The sequence below is a fragment of the Crocodylus porosus genome, unplaced genomic scaffold, assembly GCF_001723895.1.
Source record: "Crocodylus porosus isolate Cpor-Errol unplaced genomic scaffold, CroPor_comp1, whole genome shotgun sequence".
Taxonomy (NCBI): domain Eukaryota; kingdom Metazoa; phylum Chordata; order Crocodylia; family Crocodylidae; genus Crocodylus; species Crocodylus porosus.
In genome coordinates this window covers 8,683,811-8,707,218 of record NW_017728931.1, presented here as the reverse complement: position 1 = coordinate 8,707,218, position 23,408 = coordinate 8,683,811, and the positions used below count along the sequence as shown (strand labels likewise).

At 50.4% G+C, this 23,408-nt stretch overlaps 1 protein-coding gene across 1 annotated transcript; it reads right to left on the bottom strand.

The window, feature by feature from the left end:
- Nucleotides 1–8,558: 8,558 nt before the first annotated feature.
- On the bottom strand, nucleotides 8,559–16,627 carry AICDA (activation induced cytidine deaminase). The gene is made up of 5 exons (XM_019544150.1): nucleotides 16,534–16,627; nucleotides 11,881–12,028; nucleotides 11,040–11,310; nucleotides 10,748–10,863; nucleotides 8,559–10,463 (listed from the first exon to the last, which is right to left on the bottom strand). The coding sequence occupies exons 1-5, from the start codon at nucleotides 16,539–16,541 to the stop codon at nucleotides 10,410–10,412; spliced, it is 597 nt and encodes a 198-aa protein (XP_019399695.1). The 5' UTR covers nucleotides 16,542–16,627; the 3' UTR covers nucleotides 8,559–10,409.
- Between the last annotated feature and the right edge of the window lie 6,781 nt (nucleotides 16,628–23,408).

The window sequence follows — 23,408 nt, the reverse complement described above, 5'->3', positions numbered from 1 at the left end:
CAGCAGGGACTCGGGGAAAGTCTGTTCACCAGGGCGCCCCTTGGAGTCACCAGGAACAATAACCACAAGCTGAGGGAGGATAGGTTTAGGTTAGATATTAGGGAGAACTACTTTACTGTAAGGGTGGCCAGAGCCTGGAATCGGCTTCCCGGAGAGGTAGTGCTCTCACCTTCCCTGGAAATCTTCAAGAGGAGACTGGATAGGCACCTGGCTGGGGTCTTATGACCCCTCCCACCCCCAGTGCTCATTCCTGCCCATGGCAGGGGGTCAGACTCAATGACCTGTCTAGGTCCCTTCCCACTCAGTGATGCTATGATTCCATGGTTGAGGCCTGAGCCAGTGGGCATGGTGTGAGCTGTCTTGGCAAGAGTAGGTGGGGTTCAGCCCTATGCAGAGTGCTGTGGGGGCAGCCATGGGCTGGATCCAGTCAGTTGGCAGGCTGGATCTGACCCATGGACAGTATTTTGTCCACCCCTGCTGTAAAGGCTAATTGCCAGAGTCTCAGAAACCTGGAGGAGAGCAGAGTCACCATCCAAGTCATGGACATCCTAGGTATTGGCTGATGGGGTTAGTGGGGCTGGATGGCTCTGAGAGGTCTGGGCCATGGAAGACTTTGTTGGTAGGACATGGTTCCAGTTGGGCCCCTGACTGGTTCAGTTGGGGCTGTGGAAAGCACTGTGAAGCCTTTCCTGTCCAGGTCAGTGCTACCTGCCTTGCCCCCATCTTGTGTGCAGAGGTTGCACTGGGGTGTGGAGTATTTCTCTTGGTGGGGGGGTCTTCTCTTTCCATACTCTCCTGGTGCCTGTTATTGAAGGGCACCCCATGGCCTCTGGGAAATGAGGTGGTAGCTGAGGTCCAGGCATGTGCATCTCAAAATCTCCAGGCCTATCTATCTATCTGTTCATCCCCATGTTCGTGGAGGGAAACTGAGGGCTGAATGAACTATGAGGGGAAGTGCCCTTTTTACTGCCAGAGGTGGTCACTCAGGGTAGAGATGCACTGGTGAACTTTGTGCTGGGGGAAGCTGGGAAGTGTAGCTGCTGTGTCTAATGTACCAGGAAATAGACTCCTAAATGTGCACAAAGATGTAAAGGACATTCAACTTCCCCTCAAGGATTAAGTGACTTATCCTGGGGGAGAAGTGAGTCAAGTCTGTGGAGGTTGGTTTAGCAAGAGCTGCCCTTAGCAGAGAGGTAGGAAAGCTGAGAAGAGGATGTGTGCCAGTTGTTGTAGGATCTGCAGCTTCCATCAGCTGGGCCTGCCCCTGGCTGCGACAGGAGCCCACAGCGTGGCGTAGAATAGCATTGCTGCCTCAAGCGCTTCTGTCTGTGGCCTGAGCTGTTTCTTAGGCTACAAATAGATTCTTACTGGTGCAGCACAGTCCTGTACATGTCACCCTTGGAAGTTGCACTGCTGCTCCATCACCGGTAGGTGGTCAGTGAGAGTGCACAGCTTGACAGGCTTGTCTTCAGATTAATGAACCACGCTAACCGTACAGATGTACACCAAGAGGTCCTGGGAGAAAGCAGTACTGCATTAACCCAGAATACTGCAGAGGGACTTGAAGCAGGATAATGGATGTGTATGTCTGTACAAATGTCTTCATTAAAGAACAATGTCCATTCATTTCTTTAGTATACTCTTGGCCACTCCTTTTCCACTGTTCCAGCTGGCAGCCTATGTCAAGGTATCTTGTCAGATCCCAAAGACACCTGGGTGTGTGAATGATGAGATGGGAGCCCTCTGCAGAAAACCCAGCACAGCTTCAGGAATGACATAGGAGACTTGCTGCTGCCCTCAGCCTGTCCTGACTTCAGTCCCCAGCAGGGCAGTAGAAGGAGCTCGGCTGCTGTGAGTGGGGTGAGCACCACAACAAGCATTGAACGTGTCTCATCCAAAATGGGCCCATAACAATCCTGCAAGGAGAAGGCTGTGTTGCCCTGGTTAAGAAGCAAGTGGGGGATGACACTGGGTCCATGGGAGCTGCACCAAGTAGCAGAGTGCAGCATTTGGCGCTCTGACAATTCCCATGGAGCTTCAGAGCTGAAATTGCAAATCCTTCCATCATCTTATAAAACAGGCTGGGAATCAAACCTATGATCTGGTCACCTCCTCCAGCTTTCGGGGAGTTCAGATCTGAACTGTGAGGTTTATGTTCACCTCTATTCTCTGCTGGACCTGGACATTTAAAATGCAAACACACCTGTTGGCCCAGAAGGCCCCTTCCAGATTCTGCTCCTATGGGGAAGTACAGATTCAGATCCAAACTTCCTGTCCTGCACCTGCTCTATCCAGGGCACTTTTGGGTAGTGTCATTTAGATAACACAGCAGCTGTGTCGCTCTCCAAAGTTAGCTGCATCCACCTGGGCTTTTTGCTACCTTCACCCCCACAGTACTGGAGCACATTTATGCTTGCAGTATACCTCAGGTGAGCTGTGCAGAAAAGGTAGAACAGTGTATGTTGCCAGATCCCAACCTTGGTTATGGGGTCATACATCCAGATTACTATCATTGTCTCCAATGTCCCCATATAGAATTTGAAATGCAAACAAAAAAATAGAAGTTTCCTATAGATGTATATGGAGGGCATTCCTCCTCTGTTGTGGAGACTCGGGCTCTACAGTTTCATAGGGTGAACATAATTGAACATAATAATTTATTATTTTCTTGGTATGAAGGGTATTATAAAGCAATAATGAGTGGTGCGCTGTGCTTTCAAAGAATCTTAGACAGGATTTATGCTCCAGGGCTTTTTATTAGAATTTTTTTTCCTTGTATATTTTGAGATTTTATTGTTGTGATATTTATAAACATAATATTTGAACAAATTGTCTAATTTAAGGAAACACTGTTTGTATTACGTATTTTACTGACATTTTCAAAGTGCAGTTCTGACAGCACTCTGCCATAATATTCTGACAGCATGTGTGATGATGTACCACACCATCTGCACACCCCTTTTCAAAATCTCAGCTCCACCCATGCCCCAGGGCCAGATGATACCCTGTCCTTCTTTCCCAGACTGTGAGGAAATTCCTACCTGGACTCTGGTGAGACATTTTCTCAAAAGTATAGAAAATCTAGAGAAAAGCTGATTAAATTTGTAAGAGGTTGTGAACACCGGTACCTGGTCTGCTGCATAGTCCCACAAAGGTCAGGGAACAAAGAAGGGACATATAGTATGGAATAGTTATGTAGGAAGACTATGTTGAAAGACTTGCTACATCACATGCCAATGTCTGGAGAACAGACAGTGTTCAAATGTCTCTGGACACAGGATACCTTTGAAAAGCACAACAGCAATGGAAGGGTATCTGTCATTACAGGGTCATAGAGCAGTAGGGCTGGAAGGAACCTCCAGAGGTCATCTAGTCCAATATCCTGCCCGAGGCAGGATCATCCCTATCCAAACCATCTTATGATTATAGCCCACTGATGATGCAAGTGATGATGAGGTAATACAAGGAGCCTGGGCATATTACTTGTTCCCTGTGGTAGTGGGAGGGGGCAGAAAGGGAAAGAAAGAGGGGGCATATGGGAAGGTTTGGGAAGCTGGGGCCAGGAATACAGTGCAGGAAGGGTGTGGGGAAGGAATGAGGTCCAGCTGGAGGCAAATATCACTGAAGGGTGAGCTTCTCCTGGGTAAGTACGAGGGTAAAGGGGCTGGGCTAAGAGCATTTCTCCTTGGTGAATGTGTGGGGTAACCTAGCCCTCACCCCCAAGGTCTGCCAATTTTAACTCCCTTCCTTCCTATATTACTAAGGACTTCACAACTTCTCCAGCTTTCCCTAGGTCTGACCCTCTTGCTGTATCTCCCTGTCTCTTCCCTGGGCAAACAACCCATTGGCTCTGGGTATAGTGACGGGTATGAATTCAAGCTGCAGAAACTCTTTGGTCATCATTACCAATTTGCTAACAAATGTCTCCTGGAAAACTACCATACTCAGGGAAAAGATCATGTGCAGCAGCTGCAAAGGTGAGGATTGGGTGGTAAGAGCCAACCCCAGGAAGCCATTTGGTGCAAAGAACAGTAACCACCCCACAAATTCATCAATTCTGTTAGATAGGCAGACAAGACTCTTTGAGTAAATGTGATATTTTATTAGACCAACTAAGTAGTTGGAAAAATTGTTCTTTGTAAGATTTGGGGTACAAACACCCTTTTTCAGGCATGGGGAGAGTTTGCTGGTATTGTGTTCTCTCCATGATGGAATACAAACCAATATGCAAAATGCAGGTCTGTGAAATGCAAATGCATGGGAGTGCATGTTAGATACTTACTTGTCCCAATATGTGGCTTGCTATCTGTTAAATACCTGCACAGACACAAACACTGGCACTTCTACCTCTTCCACAACATTCTTATAAAAGCTTTTCTAATTAACACACAGTCATCCCAAATTTTGCCTCACATTTGGCTATTTTTTGGAGGGCTTCACCTTTGTTTCTCCATTGTAAAATGAGCCCAATGTGTTGCAAAGGTGAAACACACCACTGCATGCACCATGCTGCAGGTACAAACAGTATTAGTCATCCCTGAGTTACAGCCATCCTTGTGCTGATAGGCTGGATAATTGCACAAAGGAGAAGATCTGTGTCTGGCTGCTTACACATGTGTTTTGTTCTAAAGTAGGGCTATCTATCATTTGGGTTTATTTTTAGCCTCCAGGCTCCCGCCCACCCACCATGCCTTCCACTGCCCCGGCTGTAGCAGCAGCCAAGGTTTCCAGGCTCCTCCTTTCTTTGGCTTCCACACCTTGCCCCTGTGACAGGAGCAGTGCTGTGTGGTCTGGTGAGGCATGACATGGTATGGTGCAGCTTGCAGTGCAGGGGGAGCCCATGACCCAGGATGACCCTGCGACATAGCATAGTACACCATGGGAGCCCATGGCTGGAGAGCTGAGGTTGAGTCTGGAGCACTGTACACACATACTAGATGGAAAGGACCCTTCTGCACATGGGATACAGTGGGGTGGTCCACATTGGTAGAGCCCATGAGTGTACAGCCCTATGGTGCAGCCCCTGGGTCATGCTGCTCATGGCCACTTCGAGGTCCAACAGCTCTATTACAAAGAGATGTGCCATTTTGGCACAAAAGTGAACTTTACAGCCTTTCCATATGGAACAGAACTGGTGACATGGCCCCCTGTGTGGACAGTCTATAAAGCCATTGGGGATCCAGTGAGATAAAGAAAAGAAGTAGTCCCCAATATTCACCTCTGCTTCCATCTTGGTGTGGGTGAGGGGTTATATATTTCTGCTTGGATGACTTTATAAAGCAAATTTACTGAAGCCAAGGCTTTTTCCATCAGTAACCTTAACAGGAGAGTCTTTTCTGCCCCTATTAATGCTATCTAAACTCAAACAGCAAGGTGAAGGTCATAGGCTTCAAGGACTGTCAGGCACATCCTAGATCCTTGAGTCCAGGCCTCTGAGCAGGTGCAGGATGTGCTGTCCCCAAACCAGCCTGGTAATTGCCTGCTCAGCCTCTTCTGGGAATCTCCCATGAAAGGGATTCCACACCCTCCCTCGCCCCAGTCTTCATTGCTGTAGCCTCATCTGCCTGGCCAGATAAACAATCAAGGCTGCCTTAAAACTCTGGAGGCTGGCAAGGAAACTGTCCCTACTGTGGCTGAGCCCTCAGGGATATGATGGCTCCTTTGTCCCCAGGTAGCTCTTTGCCTTTATTTTTCAATTCTGAGTCTTGTTCATCTCCAGGCATTGCTAGTGAATGTTAGTTTAAATACAGCAGCATGTTACTAGAAGCCCTGTTGCAGAGCACTTAGGTACCGACTGAGAACAGAGACGGCTCAAGAGAGAACTCTGGTGGTGAGAAGAGGGGGTGCAGCTGCCAGTCACCAGGGCAGCACAGGTGCTGGTTGCTGGGGCAACGAGCAAAACCTGCTGACAGGAAGGGGCAGGGCTTATCCCTTCTTAAGCCCAGGCAGGAGAGCAGGGTGGCAGTTCCCCTCTGGCAGCCAAGGAGAGGGAACTCAGCCAGTGCGGACAGAGGCGCGAGGACTGACTGCATGAACATCCCCTGGTTTGCTGCCATGGGCTGGAGTATTTTTCCTGGTAGGGATCAAATGTTGTTTGACCAGACAGTTTAGTTTTACATTATAGCCCAGGGGCTTTGTGCTTTGTGTTTACTGTTTTACCAGAGGACCAGGTGAGGCTATCAGGGGTTGGAGGAGGTCTCATAGGGACTCCACAGTAGTGTGGGGGTCCTGGCACCTGAGAGGGCATAGCATCTTGGGGGTGCATTGGCCCCAGCCCCAGAGTAAAGGGGGCAGCGAGGAGCCCCAGGAGGAACGGGGAGGGCCAAGACACAACAGGGCCCAGGTCAAACCACATCAGCACCATCTGCGAGGCTTGGGCTGCGGTGTAGGGGAGGAAAAGGAGCCGCAGTTAGTGCCCCCTGTCACCGGGGCATGTAAAATGGGCAGCCTCCTGCTGATTACAACAATCTATTAATCAAATAAGATCAAGGCGTGGCAGCAGAGGGAGCAGGCAGTTGGCCCATTACAGGAGGGTGGAGCCACTCCTGGAAAGGCTCTGATAGCGATACTGCCATCACAATGGTGCATTGGCCGGGAAAGGTTTATACGGCAGTATGCTTTATAAGATGCTGGTTTGCTGGTATGAAGAAGAGAACCCTTGGGTCCATGTGGAGAGAAAAATGTGGATGGATGCTAACCCCCAGCCCAGAGTCAGGGAAACATGAGCTGGGTCGACCACACCAAGCAGTACAAGGCTCACGGGATCAAGCAGCAGGACAACCAACCCTGCAAGCCAGTGTGATTGGAAGCACCTGACCCAGTCCAACGGTGCAGGTGGGAATGTGCAGCTATGTAGCCCGTGTTGGCCACAAGGCAGAAGATGAGCTGCCCTCACCGGTTGTAGAAGTAACCATAGGGGGAAAAAGAGTAGTGGCTATGCTGGACTCGGGCTCAGTGCAGACAGTGGTGCAGAGCGATGTGTTACCGGCAAGGGAGATAAGACGAGTGGATCGCGTGAGGGTGCAGTGTTGGTGTGGGGACCCCCACAATTTTGACAGGGTGAGGGTCACCCTTCGAGTAAGCAATAAGACCTGCCGGATTCTAGTAGGGGTCGCAGAACACTTACCCCAGCCAGTGGTACTGGGCTGCGACTGGCCCGAGCTGTTAGAAGAAATAGTTGGTGTGAGGTGTAAAGAAACTGCAGAGGGTTTCATGGGTGAAACTGAGCAACTCCCCCACCCCCCAAAGAGGAAGCAAGACAGAGGGTGGATATTGCCCAGTTGGGGGAAGATGAACACTTTCAACTGGAGCAAAGTCAAGAGACAGACTTTCAGTGGGTGCTGCAGGAACACCTCGCTCAAAGAAACCCTGAGGTATTCAGGCCAGAACTGATGAGAACAGCCCTGAGGTGAGGAACAGCCTCCTATACTGGATCGAGCAAGGGAAGCCAGAAGGAGAGGGGGTTGCTCAGCTGTTGGTCCTGCGGTGGTATCAATGGGATTTGTTGAAGGTGGCTCATGAGCTCCCTGTGGGCAAGTGTGGCAACGCGCAACCTAGGGGTGCCGTGAACTCCCCTAGCACCCTGGTACTGTGCCAAACCAGTCTTAGATGCACCCTCTTTATCTCGCCCGCCACGTCTTGCTGGTAAATATTGTTAAAGGGAGGCTGCCTTCTTTCCTCTTTGGCACGGTGCCCTGATGTATCTTGGCTAATCTAATTGCTCAGTGCACTCCGACCTTTGGGGCTGCACATGAGTCCCACAGTTGCCCGTGCCCTCATGGGTCCCCGGACTCGTCTCCGTGCCCGCCTGTCTCACCTCGCAGCCCACTCCAGGGCCTGTCTCCCGCGGCCCTCGCAGCCCGCACTGGGTGTGCCTCTATACCGTCGCCCGCACTGGGTGTGCCTCTATACCGTCGCCCACACCAGGGGCCTTGCTTCCATACAGATCACCCTCCCTGGGCTTGCATGTAGGATGCCCATCAAAGGATTTGGAAGTATCTGAAGCCCCAGGCTTAAAAGTCTGAGGTAGGGGATACTTGCTGGCTGCAGCGACACATATGGTGTTTGAATGATTGCAGTTTGCTCAGTCAAAAGGATTCGGAACTGATCTGACTGATTTGACCTGGAACACAAAAAATTTTTCCAAAAAATTTAAAAAATCTCTCCTCAATGCTGCTATTCCAGTGTACTCCAGTTCAAGGCAGGTCAATGCCTCCTTGTCCTAATCTGCACTTTGTGAGTACCGGGGTTCACCCTCCTGTGTGGAGTTTGTGGTATGTGGGTGAGATGCCCTGAACACATCCTCATTATTCTTCTCTTTCTCTCTCTGCAGTAATGCTCACCGGAGTATAAATCATCCAACTGTTTGAACCAGCGTAGTTAAATGAAAACACCGCAAACCCTTAGACTAAACATGTTGGAGGATGGCATTGGATTGGCCTGAAATGAGCAGGGGGTCCAGGATATGACATTAATGTCTAGATGATGACCCAGTCTTCCCCTCTGTCCTACCAGCCCGCATGTGGCCCACCTCAGAAATCGATCACAAAAGCTAAGACTAAGACACAGGATCTTTATTGATCTATAAATAACATCCATCATATCAAGCCAATATACAGCACTGTGCAGTCCAGTTAATGCTTTGCAGAGAACCGTCCCAGCTCTTCCTGTCCCAGTGTCACCCGGGGGGGTGATACCATCAGGAACATTCAGGTGTGCTGGCTAGGTTGAGATTGATCCACACCCAACCTCTGCTGGGTGCTGGAACCTGGGTGGGAGGGGAGCTCTCCGGGTCTGGCTTCTCCCATCAGGAGGTGCAACTGGGAGGGCTGCAGGCTTCTAGCTGCATCTGGTCTCAGACCCTGCAGTAGCACTTCCTGCAGGGCCCCAGCTTTGGGAAAGCAAGGGAGTGAAGGGACTGATGTGCAAAGTGTTACCTTTCAGACTGGACAACTTGTGAAGAGGTTCAGACTGTGGGGCCCCAGTTCAGGAAGCACAGAGGAGATGGGAACACTGTAGGCCAGCCTTTTCAAAAAGACTGTGCTAATGCAATGTCACTGTTTTTCACTACCCAAGTCAAGAAGACCAGGCCCTGGTCAGCGTTGCTACTGAGCACATGCAGTTCCAGGTGGAGTCAAGAGGAGTGTTGCATGCTCAGCACCTTTGTCTATTGTCTCTAGTTGGGCACCCAAAACGAGTGCCCATACTTGGAAAGCTTCTTCCTCTTTCATTTCAAGAATTTTCTCCTCAGATCTTGACTTTCCTCATACAAGGAGACTGGGACAGCAGTGGGAAGCTCACAGCTACTGTAGCCCCAATCTTTCAGCACAAGAGGTAGAATAGGAAGCAGTGCAGGGCAGCTGGCTTCCTGGCCCCATCCCACATAGTGCAGTGATGGTGTCTGCCAGCAGGAGGTGCTGCAGGGACACAAGATGGGTATCTGTCTTCACTGCAGAGTTACACTGAGCTCTTGCTCTTATGTTACCCCTGCTCCCTGCCTGCCCACTCACAGAGCTCTTGGAGTCAAGCTCAGTGGTGCTCACAACTTGCTCTGGTAAAAGATTACTGCCCACTTTTCTGTGAGGACACAGATAAACCACCTGAATGCTGAGAGTCCTCCCATATCTGCCCACAATCCCCCCACCTAGTTGCAGAAGGATCACAGAATCACAAAGAAGTAGGACTGGATGGGACCTTCAGAGATCATCAAATGCAAGCCCTGCCAAAGGCAGGATCATCCCTATCCAAACCACCCTATACAAATCCAGTGTCCAACTGACTAGTAAAATTAAACATTCAATCCTGGCGCCACCACAAGGTATAACACCCTAATCTGCCACAGATAAGGCAGACAGACAATGGTGGCCAATATCTGGCTGCTGAGAGGGTTGTAAAAATGTGCTCAAGGATAGATCAGTACATTCACAATTCCCAGGGACGGTGTCTCAGGGTATGTCAGTTTAGTGCAGTGCTAAAAGCCATGAGACACACTCACAGAGTGCATAGTGCCACAGGCAGTGGGCGCAGCAGCCGTGAGACCTCCATCAACTGGGGGGCACTTTGCACTGTGGCTGCTCATCCCCTGTGTGCCCAGCCAGGGTGCTCAGATCTGGGTGCCAGGCCCTGGGTAACTCTGCAGTGAAGCCACAGCCTGGAAGGATTGAGGCAGGGCAGGTTGTGGTGGGGATTTCCTACCAACCCTGATCTTTCCCAGGGATCAGCAGGTGGATGTGCTGACCAGGGGATGGATAGGGGCCATCTGCCATTAGAGGGCTGGCCTTATATCAGGACACAAGGACTCAAGGCTGAAGAAGAGAAGAGGAGAAAAAGTGAGTGGGACAGAAACAGCAACTGTAGGACCAGGATTTTCAGAGTCTTCAGCTTGTTTCTGATCTCTGCTTCTGCCCACTTCAGAGTCCCAGGGTCCTGAAGGCATCTCGTAAGTCATCTACTTCGTATAGGGGCTGCACAGGGAGGGGAGGAGAGACAGGTTAGCTTTGTGGGGTGGAGAACTCACACAGGCAGACAGGCATGAGAAGGGGGAGAGAAGGGCACTGATGAGTCTAGGAGGAGAGAGGTGTGTGGTCAGGGCAAAGGAAGTGAAAAGGGAGTGAAGAAGTGAGGGGGTGGGGAGAGCATGTATAGGGGAAAAATGGAGAACAGGCAGCAAAGAAGAAATGGTGGGGGAGAGGGGAGAGCAAGAAAGCTGGTGGTGGGGAAGGGCAGGAGGTGGAGGAATGACCCTTACCAAGAGGATCCGTCTTAGCTTCCTGGTGAGATGGACAGAGTTCTCGTGCAGGCCCTCCCAGGCCTTGAACGTCCTTTCCCGGTTCTCCACAAAGGTATTCCAGCAGTAGAAGTAATCTGCCCAGGGCAGAAAGCACAAATACCAGGGTCAGGGCCACCTTGGGCAGGACCTGGCTTCCCCAGGGATCCCTACAGCCCCTTGCCCACATATCCTCCCCCTCCAGATCCTCTCCCATCTCACCCCATGCTTCTCCCCCCTTCTCAGCTCCCTTCTCCCCACCTGTCCATCCCACCTTTGAAGGTCATGATGGCAATGTGGGCCCCGGCACGGTGCAGACGCCGCAGCCCCTCTGGCTCAGCATTACGTCCCTCGCAGAAGTACAGGCGTGCAACAAAGATGCGTAGTGTCAGGTTGGGGTAGGCCCGCAGGAAGTCAACCACATGCCTGGCGCAGTCATAGCAGGGGCTCCATGAGGTAAACCAAGTGACCCGGTAGCAACGCCCTGGATCCAGGTCCCAGGCAGAGATATAGCGCAGGAAGATCATCTCCACATGGCAGCCCGACTGGGGCAGAGAGACAGAGAGTGAGGCACAGTGAGGCAGGGTGGGCAGAAACCAGAGGGGAAAAGGGACTGGTGGGCATGAAAGAGCACAGATAGGGGCTGCCAGGGGCACAGACCAGTGTCACACAGAAGTCACACAGGTCACAGGTCCTCCTAAGCTTCACAGATCCTCAGCCTAGCATGGTTAATGGGCACATTTCTAGACCCATATGCATGCACAGGGGTAATGTTGCCACCATCCTCTCCAGCTGCCTCTGACTCCCCATGCTGGGTGGAGTAAGGACAACCTTTGGCATAAGGGCAGCATCGGGTTCAAGCTCATACCCCTGGGTGAGAGGGAGTGAAATGGCTTCACCACTCTCTCGTCAACCCCAGATTGGAGGAGTGCACCGAGGGATATCAGGTGGGAGGGCAGCAAGAAGGGCAGCAGGGGAGGCATGCTTGGTGGGGTACGGAGACAGAGAGGTACAAAGGTGAGCTGGTGCATTGGGGCAGGGGGTGGTAGTGGGCCAAGAGAGGACTGTGGATGGCAGACAAGTGGGGTGGGTAATCTGGACAGACCAGTGCCCACCTTGTTGCGCAGGTATCCAAAGTCCAGAGAACAGGAGGTGGCACTGTCCCGGCGCTTCACCACATAGCACAGATAGGTCTCGTGCCGGCCCTTGGCCCGGCGCAGGTTCCTGAAGTTATAAAGAAATTTCTTCTGCTTCATCAGGAGGCTGTGGGGGTGGAAGGAAGATGAACCATACCAGCACATCCTGGAGCAGGAGACCACTGTACCTCTGTCCAGTGCTCTGGCAGGACTGCGCTTCTGCTCCCTGCACCTTTGTTCTGAGGCCCTGCTGTGCCCCAATGCTGTCCTGACCTGCACTTGGTCCAGAGATGGAAGTGAGGGGCAGGGAGGGGTGTAATTTTGAGGGGAAATGGAAATAATTCAGTGTGTAGAATTCAGTCAAACAGAAACTAAGAGGGGGAGGGCAGGGATCTGAAACAGCCTGCATGTGTCCAGAGGGCGTGGGCAGGAAAGGAGGGACCTGCAAAGCGGGGAATAAATGGGGATGTATCTCAGAGCCCGGGGAATCTGGGTCCATGAGTGCAGAGATGTTTCTGAACTGTGTGACTCCATCCATCCAAACCAGACCTGGCCACACCCTGATGCACCCAGTGGAAAAGCAGATATCGTGGCATGAGGCATCCAGGGAAGGCCGAGTGGGAGTAGCAGCACTCAGGCTAAAGCCCTCCCATTAGATCCCCTGGGATAGCCCACTGAGGGTGGGGAGACTGGTTTGGGACCAAATGCCTGAAGATGCCTCTACCTGCAGGGTTCCCTTGCCCTGGGTAGGCCCCACTGTGAGGACACCCCAGGAAGAGGAGGAAGTCAAAGCCACCATGTGGGGGTGCAGCAGCAGCTCTACACAGCTGTGCTTGCTGTGGTGAGATGTCTGCCTCTCCCACAGCAATGCAAAACAGAAGTGAATGGGTTAAAAATAATCCTGGCCTGTCATCTCCTTCCTCTAAAAGGGGCCCATGTGGGTTCATCTGCTTCTGGGCTTGGGACACTAAGCAGTGGGTGGGGACAAAATCTAGGAGAGGGCAGTTCAGCTCCGGTGTCTATTGTTCACTGTGTTGGAGTGGGGGGTCTCTGCCTGAAGACAGTTTGAGTCTCTGCAACAAGGACAGATCCCACCATTATACACACACACACACACACACACACATGCATGCATGCACTTTTTTTGCCCACTGAACCCAAATCTCTGAGCATCTCATCTACGTTTGAAATCAAAATGACAATCCTTTTCTGCCAGCACATCCAAGCATTCCTGCCCACCACACACACAGGGAACAGCCATGCTGTACATATTTGTTTGCACACCCTCACACCTTCTCACAGTCCTCACCCCTCCATTGCAAATGTCAGTGCATGCACATGCACATCCCCTTCTTTTGCACGCAGTGTACCTGCCTTCACCCCGTCATGTTTCCTGCCTGACACAGCAGCGCCACCCCTGTGCATACTGACACAAAAATCCATCCTTCCCTGGGCACACCCTGTCTCACAGATGCACGCAACTCTCCCTCACACATGACCTTTTTTCTTCCCAAACAATTTTCAGTCTGACATGCAAGATACTACCATACATTACAGGTAGAACATGCACACATGCTCATGTATCCCAGTTTCTGCTTTATATCCTTAAACTCATAGCCACGTGTAAAGCACTGAATGCATTGTGTTATTTAGTTTAGATATAGATAAGACCTAACTATTGCTAGCTGCAAGTGGAGTTGTTTCTTCCTCTTCCAGGGCATTAGTTTGAACCCAGAGGCTAGATAACAGATGTCTCCAAATGAAGTGGATCAGAGCTGTCACAATGTATCATGGCACAGCTGATCTGCTGATCTGCTTCATGGGGCCAAACACATATCTTCTCTGCCCCACCCTTGATAGTGCAGGATAAGAAGAGATGTGATCTCCCCAATTTCCCTGTTCAGCAAGACTTGTCCCCCAGGATCACTGGGGACAGGTGTGACTGAGTGTGGAAAGAAGGGCTTTTCCCTGCCCAATTGGACCTGCTGTCCCATGATCAAGGGGGAGTGGGTCTGGCTAAACAGGTAACCCCGGCTTCCCTGCTTATGGAGAGGCACACTGAGATTCCCTCAAGCCCCTAGAGCATGTGCCCAGGGTGGCAGAAGGGTGACAGCAGCTCCGGTTTCTTGTACTTTTCCTCCACAAAGTTAACATGCATCCACTGCAATAAAGCAGCAGAGTCTATTACTAGCTTTTGTGGTGCCACTAATTTTCCTTCCATGCAGTGTGACAAATGTTATCGACACCCATTTGCTCAGCATTTGTGCATCCATAAAAAATTTTATGGTGACACAAATAAGATGTCAGGAGACATATGTTTCTACTCAGAGGGCAACTGAGCTGCTCTGCCCATGCCATCCTCCCCTGTAGCACAGCACCTCCAAGCACCAGCCTGAGGCGCTGCAGTCAGCACTGACTCAGGGGAGAGTGCCTTCTATCATATTACTGGGTTTGTGGTTGTAGCCACATCGCTCTGAGGACATAGGCAGGCAAGTTTCTTTGAGTAGATGTGATATCTTTTATTAGATACTCGGTGTAATAAACGATATCACATTCTATCATATTACCCACCCCACTCCCTTTAGTGCAGCACCTCCTAGCAAGAAGCCCTGCCTAAACCACCCACCCCCTGCAGCACAGCACCCGCTAGCACCACCCTGGACAATTGCAGCCAGCACTCGGCCAGAGGAAAGACCTAAGCGACTGAACACATGACATCAATCCCAGCACAGCAGGGAGGTTCTTGGGGGTTCCCTAGGTAGACACCGCCCCAGGCCAACACTGCTCAATTAACAAGGTCCATCAACCCTTACATGGCCCCTTCTCTGTCTCTGCTGTACCCTACTCTTTGATTCCTACTTGTTCGCCTGTCCTGTTCTCTCTTCCCTCATCTCCCCTTTCTTATCACTCTTGCTTTCTTTCCTACTTGTTTCTCTTTCACTCGGGTTGCTCACATTCCTCCTCCAGCTCTCCCTGGAATGCGCACACGCACTCACACACGCACGCACACACAGATGTTCTAGCTCTAGATTACAAAGCACTAATTAAATGACCCATGGCTCATTTCAGGATTTTTCAGTTTCAGCTGTGGGTTACCGCAGGGGGGGTGTATATGTGCGTGTGCGTGGAATTTTTCCCCTTAATACGAGAAGGAGGCAGGGAGGGGATGCCCCTTCTACCCTGCCTCCTGTGTGACTGATGCTCAGGTGCCCAAGGAGCATAACCTTTGCTGTTACCTGTGAAGGGGGAGATATAACACTCAGGACATAGGACTGAGGTCTTAGCTGAGGTCAGTCTTAACAGGGGCATAACTACCAGGGTGGTAGGGGCTGGGCTGGTTGTGGCAGTGGCAGCAGCTGCTGTTCTTATACCCCTCTAAGTGTGCACCCGGGGCTGGTACCCCATTTGCCCACCCCTGACTACGATGCTGAATTGCAAGGGGCAGAACACAGGAGCTGAGTGGATTACAAAAAAATCTTTGTGAACAATATTGTGAAAAACCATGGCCAATGGGAACATTTTATGGGGGGAAAAAAGGAAATTATAAACAAATGTGAAAAATCATGAAAAACATGAACAATTTGTGGAAAAAAGCCCTGTATAAAGAACCTGAAAATTTTCAGTTCTGCAGGTTTTGAAAAGGAAGGAGAGTCTTTTTTCACTTGACTTGTGTGTGTGAATCTTTCTGTAAAAATTTTCCCTTTCAAATTGTTTCCTTTTTGTTTCCCCCTTTCTTCCCCCCCCCCCCGTTTCATCTTATTTCTCCTTATAACAATTCTGCCCCCAAATAGAGCAGCTACTTACTTTGGTGCCCTAGCACGGCATTCCTCCACACAGGTGCATGCAGTTTGCTTCAAACCTTTGGTGCATGGGTGTTCTTTAATGACCAAGGAGAACTCCCCTGCCCTTGCTGAACCCAGTTGACAGTAATCCTAAGAGATGCCCACATCTAGTGGTAACTTGCTCCCTGGCTTTAACCTCTTAGTTACTGCCAGGGTTACCTGGGTCACCTCCATGCATATTTTGAACCCCTTCCTCTGGCAGAATCCCCTGGGAAATCAAGGCAAGAGAGAATCCAGAAAGAGCTGATGTGAGCTCCAAGGTAGAAAGGAATATTTTTAGTTGAAAATGGGTAGGTCATAGAGGGCTATGGGATTCTGGGGTGGCATGTGCCTGGGCACCAGCATATGGACTGAACTCGAGAACAGGAGCCAGAGCAGGTGGAGAGAGAGAGGGACCAGAGGGATAGGGGCTGAGATGCTTGAGTGATAGACAGCAGGTGCCTAAGATCCTTCCCTGAATCTTTGCCACCTTCTGTTTCTTTCTCTCTGTCTGTCTGAGTTTTGTAGGAGAATATGAGAAAGCAACAGAACAGGGTAGACAGAGAGTGGGGAGAAATGATAGAAAGAGAGAGAGATAAACACATCATGAGGGACAGTCAGAGAGAGAAAGAATGACAGAGACCCAGAGACGGAGGAATGAGGGTAAGACAGACAGAGGGTGTGGGGAGCAGGGGCCTGAGTCAGATGAAGAGAGGGAGAGTGGGCAGGCAGCTGCACAAGGCAGATTTTAGTGCAGAGGGAAAAGTCCTGAGTTCTGCTATGAGCAAGAGGTTGGAGCACTGTTTTTTACCTGTCCATGGCTGCCGGGGGTCTCTCTCAGGGTGGCGGGGGGACCCGGGGAGGATGGTGGAATGACCCTGCTCACTTGTTTCGTCTGAACAGTTCTGTGGCTTGGCACACAGAAGTGAGAGCTGCCCTGGGTGTCCCTCCCTCATTTGCCACCCCCACACAGCATCTCCCCCCAGGTTCAGCCTGGTTTGGGTAGGGGAGGAGCTAGCAGTCTTCAAGACCACAGGAGTGGGTGAGGAAAGAGTTAAAATTTAAAGGGGCATCAGTTCTAAAAGATGCTGAACCCTGATTGGCTGCTTCCCCACAGTGTGCTGATCATTGGTCCCCTGCCACCTCTGAGAGACCATAATAAGTTGATATTAATAATATAACAAGTCAGAAAGCATCGTCTAGTGGTTAGAGAGGACCGGGAGGCAGTCAGCCATAGACTCACTGTGTAACCTTGAACAAAACCATATAAACTCTCTGTGCCTCAGTTTACCCATCTGTGCAATGACATTGACCCACCTCGTGAGGATGGTGGGGGATGCATCATAGAGTGTCATTCACTAGCATTTGAAAAGCTTTCATGGAAAGAACAGAGGGAACTGGTTCCCAACTAGTTCCTGATCTGCATTGTTCTCCTCTGTGTTCCCCCTGCTCCCAAAAAGGAGCATGAAGGGCTTTTCAGACCAAAGGTAGAATTTGCTTCCCAGATGCTGAGATGCAGTTGCCTCTGGGGTGGGACATACCCACTGGGTCACAACACACAGTGGTATTACAGTTAAGCACAGGAGCTGTCTCCAAAGTAGGATGCAGCAGAGATTTAGAGTAAGGGACATGAAAAAGTTCCCATAAGGTAATCTAGGGTTTGAATTTGCAATGTGTTAGCAACTGTGCAGTAACTGGGCATGTTCCTAGGTTTTCCTCAAGGTAAAAGCGAGATCGAAGCCCATCAGTGAAAAGGGGGCAAGCTACTTCACACCTGGTGCAGAGTCAGAGCAGGCAGGATGCGGACGTGATAGGTTTCTGCTTTCCCTTAACCTGCTTGTGTATCTGTGCTTTCTGTGAGGCAAAGTGCAGTCTGCAGTGATGGAGTTTACTCTGCAGCATGACACCTTGACGTGATGCTCGTGGGAACAGTATAAATATGAAAGATAAATAATAAGACTCAAAATTACACAGCTTTATGCAAAAAAGCCCAAGGGATGTCTCCTGGCTAAGGGCCCAGTCCGTTTGTTTACAGTGTGTGCATACACCACAGCTGGAGGAGACATCTGCTTGCAGGCCATTCAGGGCAGGGTCAGGGCCAAGAGCCTCAATGCCACATCTCAGGAAGATGGTGGATGAGTCTGTTGACCACTCTGTTTGTTTGGAATCACAGCCCTGGCACCATACATATCCACTCTGTGCTTTGCAACCAGAGTTGCCTGCCTTGATGTCTTATAGCCTCGAGTCCCCAGCCATGTCCGCTTCCCCCAGAAGGGCCTCAGCACCTGGCAGGATTGTGCCTCACCCTGGAGACAGCACAGGAAGCCGAGGCTTGGACAGCAGTCCAATTCAGGGAGGATGTGGAGAGGCCAGTTGGAAGATCTCTCTGACATGATACCTCTTCCTCCTCCTTCTCTCCCAGCCAAGCATCCCGAGTCCTACCCACTGCCTGAGGATGGAGGAGCATCCTCAGTGGAAGGACAAGATGGGATGAGGCTGCGGAAGAGTTGCAAGGAAAATGTTCTTTGCAATGCTGGAGTGAACTCTCCAGCTGTCTGTGCTTGTTTGCATTTCTGTATTTGTTTCATAGGCTTTCAGCTTGACAGTGTCATATGAAACCAGGCTATGCAAAAAGATAAGGGACAGTCAAAATGTCAGACCAGCTCAAACGTGGGGCTCTTTCCTCCAATGAGTCTATAAGGCACATTCACCAGCTTCTGAGAACAGGCAGCCCCAGATGCTCCAGAGGTGGGAGCAAGGATCTCCCCAGCGGACACATCCAAAGCAATGTGCCCACCGTGGAGTTCTGCCACATGCCACATAATTAGGGGCTGGTGTAAACAGTCACAGCTCTACTGATTTTAGGGACAATGGCAATTACAGCTGTTGATGACCCTTAGGGTCTCATCAATGTCCTAGACCATAAGCATTTATACATTTTATAAACATGTCCTCTAGCTAATATAATTGCTGAGAATATTCCAAATATTTGCATATACATATATGCCCATTTTAATCCTTCTAAACTTTTTGTCCCAGTAATACCCCTAGATCCCTTTGTCACCATTACGTATGTTGCCTTCTATGCAGCAAAACATTAAAAGCATAAGTGAGCATGAAACTGCAGCACAAGAAACCATCCATGGACTGGATTGTGCTAAGTCTAGACAGGGAGCATGGATTCTTATCCCATTACCTGGATTTGCTTTTGTGATCCAGCCCTTTGTCCCTATGGTTTTATTACTTGTTTACCTCTCTCAGCACTGCAACTGCCTTCTGTTTTCCATCCCTTCTTTCTTTCCCTTTCTTTCATATTCAAATCACTCTCTCTCTTTGCTAGCCTGTTCATCTGCACCCTGCATCTGATGAAGTGAATTCTTGCTCAGGAAAACTTATGCATTTCTGATTCAATTATTCTATAGGGTGCATTTCTACCCTGCCTTCAGCCTTTTAATATGTAAGCTAAGAAAGACAAAAGGATCCTTCTGCAGGACAATCCAAAAATATCAAGAGATACCACAGAAACTGCTGCTTCTCAAGAACACAACTGTCAGTGGCTCATCAGGTAAATTAAGGACGTCTCAGTTGCATTCTTTTTCTGGTTCCTAATTTTCATAGCCAAATGCTTGCAGCAAACATTACCTCAAATTTTCCACCCTGAAAACAGTCCGAAACCTTTATCTTTTGCCTCTCAGCCTACGCTCCTGGTTGGACAGAGTCTTAGAGTACACATTTCCCTTCAGCTTGAACAAATATCATGCTTCATACAAAATTGAACTAGAGTATCCACCCTGAAGGGGAGATGCCCTCAAAGAGTCAAAGTACTGTCTCTACTTCCAAAGAGTAGGCCAGAGGATGTTTGGTCTTTGTGGAATGATGACGGAAGAAAAAAAATTAGAATAATTATAGTTATAAGCATCTTTCAAAGCCCTTTGTTGATACTGAATTACTTAGCAGGGGCTGCATCTACACAAGATGATGCCTGTGCAGTCATAATTGCACAGTCAGTTAATACTTGTTTACTGCGCAGTAATCTGAGTTACTGCACAGTAGCGCCGACAAATGTCTTTTTCGTGGCGCTTCTGTGCAGTAGCTTCATACGACTGTGCGGTAGGGTTGCATCATGGTTGTTGCCACACGACACTGCTACACAGTAGTATTGGGCTACTGCGCAGTCAGCATCTCATGTAGATGCAGCCAGGGTACCTTTTTCATGCGTTCAGTATTTTTATTTATGCACAGGATGGCCGTGTCAAGATGAGTGCAGCGGTGCAGTATGTGGTGCCGTAGACATGTCTGTGGTGCCACATACTGCATTTTCAACTGTTCTCCACTCAAGAGGGCATTTGCACTGAAGGTCCTGCCACATCTAGTTTGTTCCTGCACAGCTTGTGGGTAACCTAGATGCACGGCGAGACCCCTCTATGTCCCTTAGACCTTACAGGGTTGGTGGTGAGGGTGCTCTGGAGGGTGTGCTGGTCCTCAGGAGCACTGCTCCACCTCTGCAGGGGACTCTGAGTATAAATCAGGGCTCTTGGGAGCTGGGTGCAAGCTCAGTAAAGGGAGACAAGAGAGGAAAGGAATCTGAGGGAAAAGAATCACCTCCACTCTCTGCCTGCAAAGGCTCAGGCAGCAGGAGTCTGAGAAATCAGAAAAAAAAAATCAAAAGATATTGCAAAGCAATTATCCAGCCCAAAACAAGGGCCAGGAGGTCTATTTAGTCAACAGGAAGTCGTGTGATCTGGCTGTGCAAGATATAAATATCTGTTTGTTTTTTCCATTCCCCTCTGCTCAGAAATCGCATTTTGAACTGAGCGCCAGCAGCTCCAGTCAGCAAGTGCAGTGGCCAAATGCAAGAAACACAGCCACCTGCTGCCCCTCCTCTCAAGTGAAAACCTCAGACAGGTGCAAAACTTTCTCTGCTTGGCGAAGGCAGACACTGAAACTGCTGCAGCAAAGTCGCTGCACAAGAACCTCAGGCTCAGTGCAAGGGCTTTTCTCTATTAAATCAATGTGTAAATAAATGCATGGTCAGGCTTGCAAACTGCATCAACTGTATTTCTTTAATAGAGAGAGCAATAGTGATGTGTGATCTCAGAAGCAGAGCTGTGAAGCAGTACATGTCTTCCCCACACAGTTCTACCAGTGTCCCTCACTTCTGCCCCGGTATCCAAGCCCTGGGCTCCCCACGCAGCTCAGCCAGGTCCCTCACCCCTTTTTGCCTCATTCCTCTCTCTCAGTGCCTCCAGAGTGACAGTTTCAGCCCTTGTAATCCAAAAGCTGATGTATGCAGGGTGTTAAGGCTTGAGGAATGACAGGCACCCATGCTGACTGGAGGAAAAGGATCAGCAGTTTAGGGCCACCACGAGGTTCATCCACCCAGCACAGGTGGGGAGGATGTGGTTAGTGCCTGGCGGCCTGAAGTGACTCTCCTGCATGCCTTCTCCAGCTCAGTGCTGCAGCGTGCGGTCGGCAGCGCGTCACGTTTACAGTAAGGAAAACGCTGAGTCAGTGATCAAACGTCGCTGCATGGAGAGCTCGGGTGAGTGCAAAGGCGGCACCGACCAGGCTGTCCAGCCCTGTTTCCCTCATGCCCAGGCCCCAGGCTCCAGCACTGCCTGCCCATTGCCTTCAACCTCCTACCTGGCCCAGGGCATCTACAGAGACCTTAGCATTCAGCACTTGGCACCTCTCCCCTGGCCTGGCCCTGCTCTGGTTCACTCTTCCACCATGTCCAGAGGGCACAGTCTGCCTGGCAGCATTCGCCACTCCTCCCTGCACACTCCTGCCCTGCTTTCATGGCACAGGCAAGGTGAGGGCTTCAGTCTCCAGCATAGGACACTGTCCCTCCTGCTCTCCATGCTTCACTTCCACTACACCTGGCATGCCCAGCCTTCCTATCCCACAGCACTGCTCCCTCCACTTTAGTTCCTGTCCAAGGGGGACTTAAAGTTTTCCATCTCCACTCCATAGCTGTTGATCCCCTGCTCCCTGGCCCTGTTCCAAGTAACCTCTACTCCCATGGTGGTACCTAGTAGCTTGAGGTCACCAGCACCATCCACTTGCTGTCAGCTCTTAGACTTGAGGAGACAATATAGTCTCAGCATTGTTCAGAATGAGAACAAGGGGGCTGTGATTATGGTTTCACAGCCCTGACTTACCACTGTCCTGAGGCTCATGCAGCAGTGGAGCTATGGGCTGCAATGCTTGTAGGGTGGCAGCAGCACAAGAAGAGCCCTTGGCCAGTGTGGTCCTCACATGCTATGGTTCCAGAAAGCACTGTCTTCCTACAGCCTGAAATGTTTCCTACCGAGCCCTGTGCTGAGAAAGAGGCCTTGGCTGGAGTAGCTGGGAGCCCTCTCCAGACAGTATGCCTCAGCCTTTCCTTGCAGTGTCCCCAGCCAGAACAGGACTGGCCAAGAGCCCCCTGCAGCAAGAACATTTGTCCTCCTCCTGCCAGGAGATGCCAGGAGTGGAGTGGCTGTGAGAGCTTCAGAGGCACCAACCTGCATCTCCTGTCTCTGCTGCTATCAAATGGAGGGGCATTTCCAGAAATCTTCAGCTTTTCACACCAGTTCAGTTCCCCTCAATGGAAAAAAAACCACTACTACTTGATCCCAGTGAAGACCTGATCCAGTGACACCCCAAGCCCCATCTCTGCTCCTTGAACTGAGGCAGAGGAACAATATAGTTTGAGTCTCTCCTGATACCCAGCTCCTTCTCCCAGGGCTCTTAGCAAAGGCGACCCATTTGCTGAAGTCAGGGAGGGAAGGGCAAAAAGTGGAACCCATCCCTATCTTCAGAGTCTCGTCCTCCTCCCCGCAAAGTCTCTCCTGTCACCAGTAAGTTCACGTGCTTGTCTGGACTGGTCCCTGAAGACAGCATCACCTCTAGCACAATCAGATGGAAGGACCCCCTCCCCAACTCCACACATGCTGTGTGAGGATGGCAAAGAGGTAACACGGGGCAAAAATGTTCTGACTTTTCTAGCTCTGTAGCCACAACATGGGCTTACATGATCTCATCATCACTGAGGAGGCATCATGGGGTCTCTATGAACTTTTCAATGTGATCTTCCTGTCAGCACCCACTAAAGTGCCCCAGCGGGATGTGCGCACACTGTCCTCCACTTAGGCAGTACACCAAGCTGGCAGACCAGCCCAGTGGCTGTCAGGACACTGCTGTGATGAACCATGTCATTTACTCCGATGCAGAAGGGATGGCCGGGCTCAAAACAGGGACCCCTGTCAATACCTGGCCTGCAGTCACCTGGGAGCTTAGTAAGCAGAAGTGATTTCACACAGGAGAGACACCCAAGATTTCTGATTCAAAGGACTGACCCAGCCTCCTGGTGAAGAAGTGGCTAGACATAATTGATGGACTGAGGAGGAGGCACACCTGGGCCATGGGTTAGCGAGGATTTAGTTAGGGAGCTTCTGGAGGGGTTGGACGTATTCAAGTCAGCCGGCCCGGATGATCTCCACCCTAGAGTTCTAAAGGAACTGCCCGAGGTCATTGCAAGTCCCCTGGCACAGCTTTACAAGCACTCGTGGTGCTCTGGTGAGATACCAGAGGACTGGAAGAGGGCCAACGTGGTCCCCATCTTCAAAAAAGGCAGGAACGAGGACCCGGGAAACTATAGGCCGGTTAGTCTCACCTCGATCCTAGGCAAGCTGTTTGAGAAAA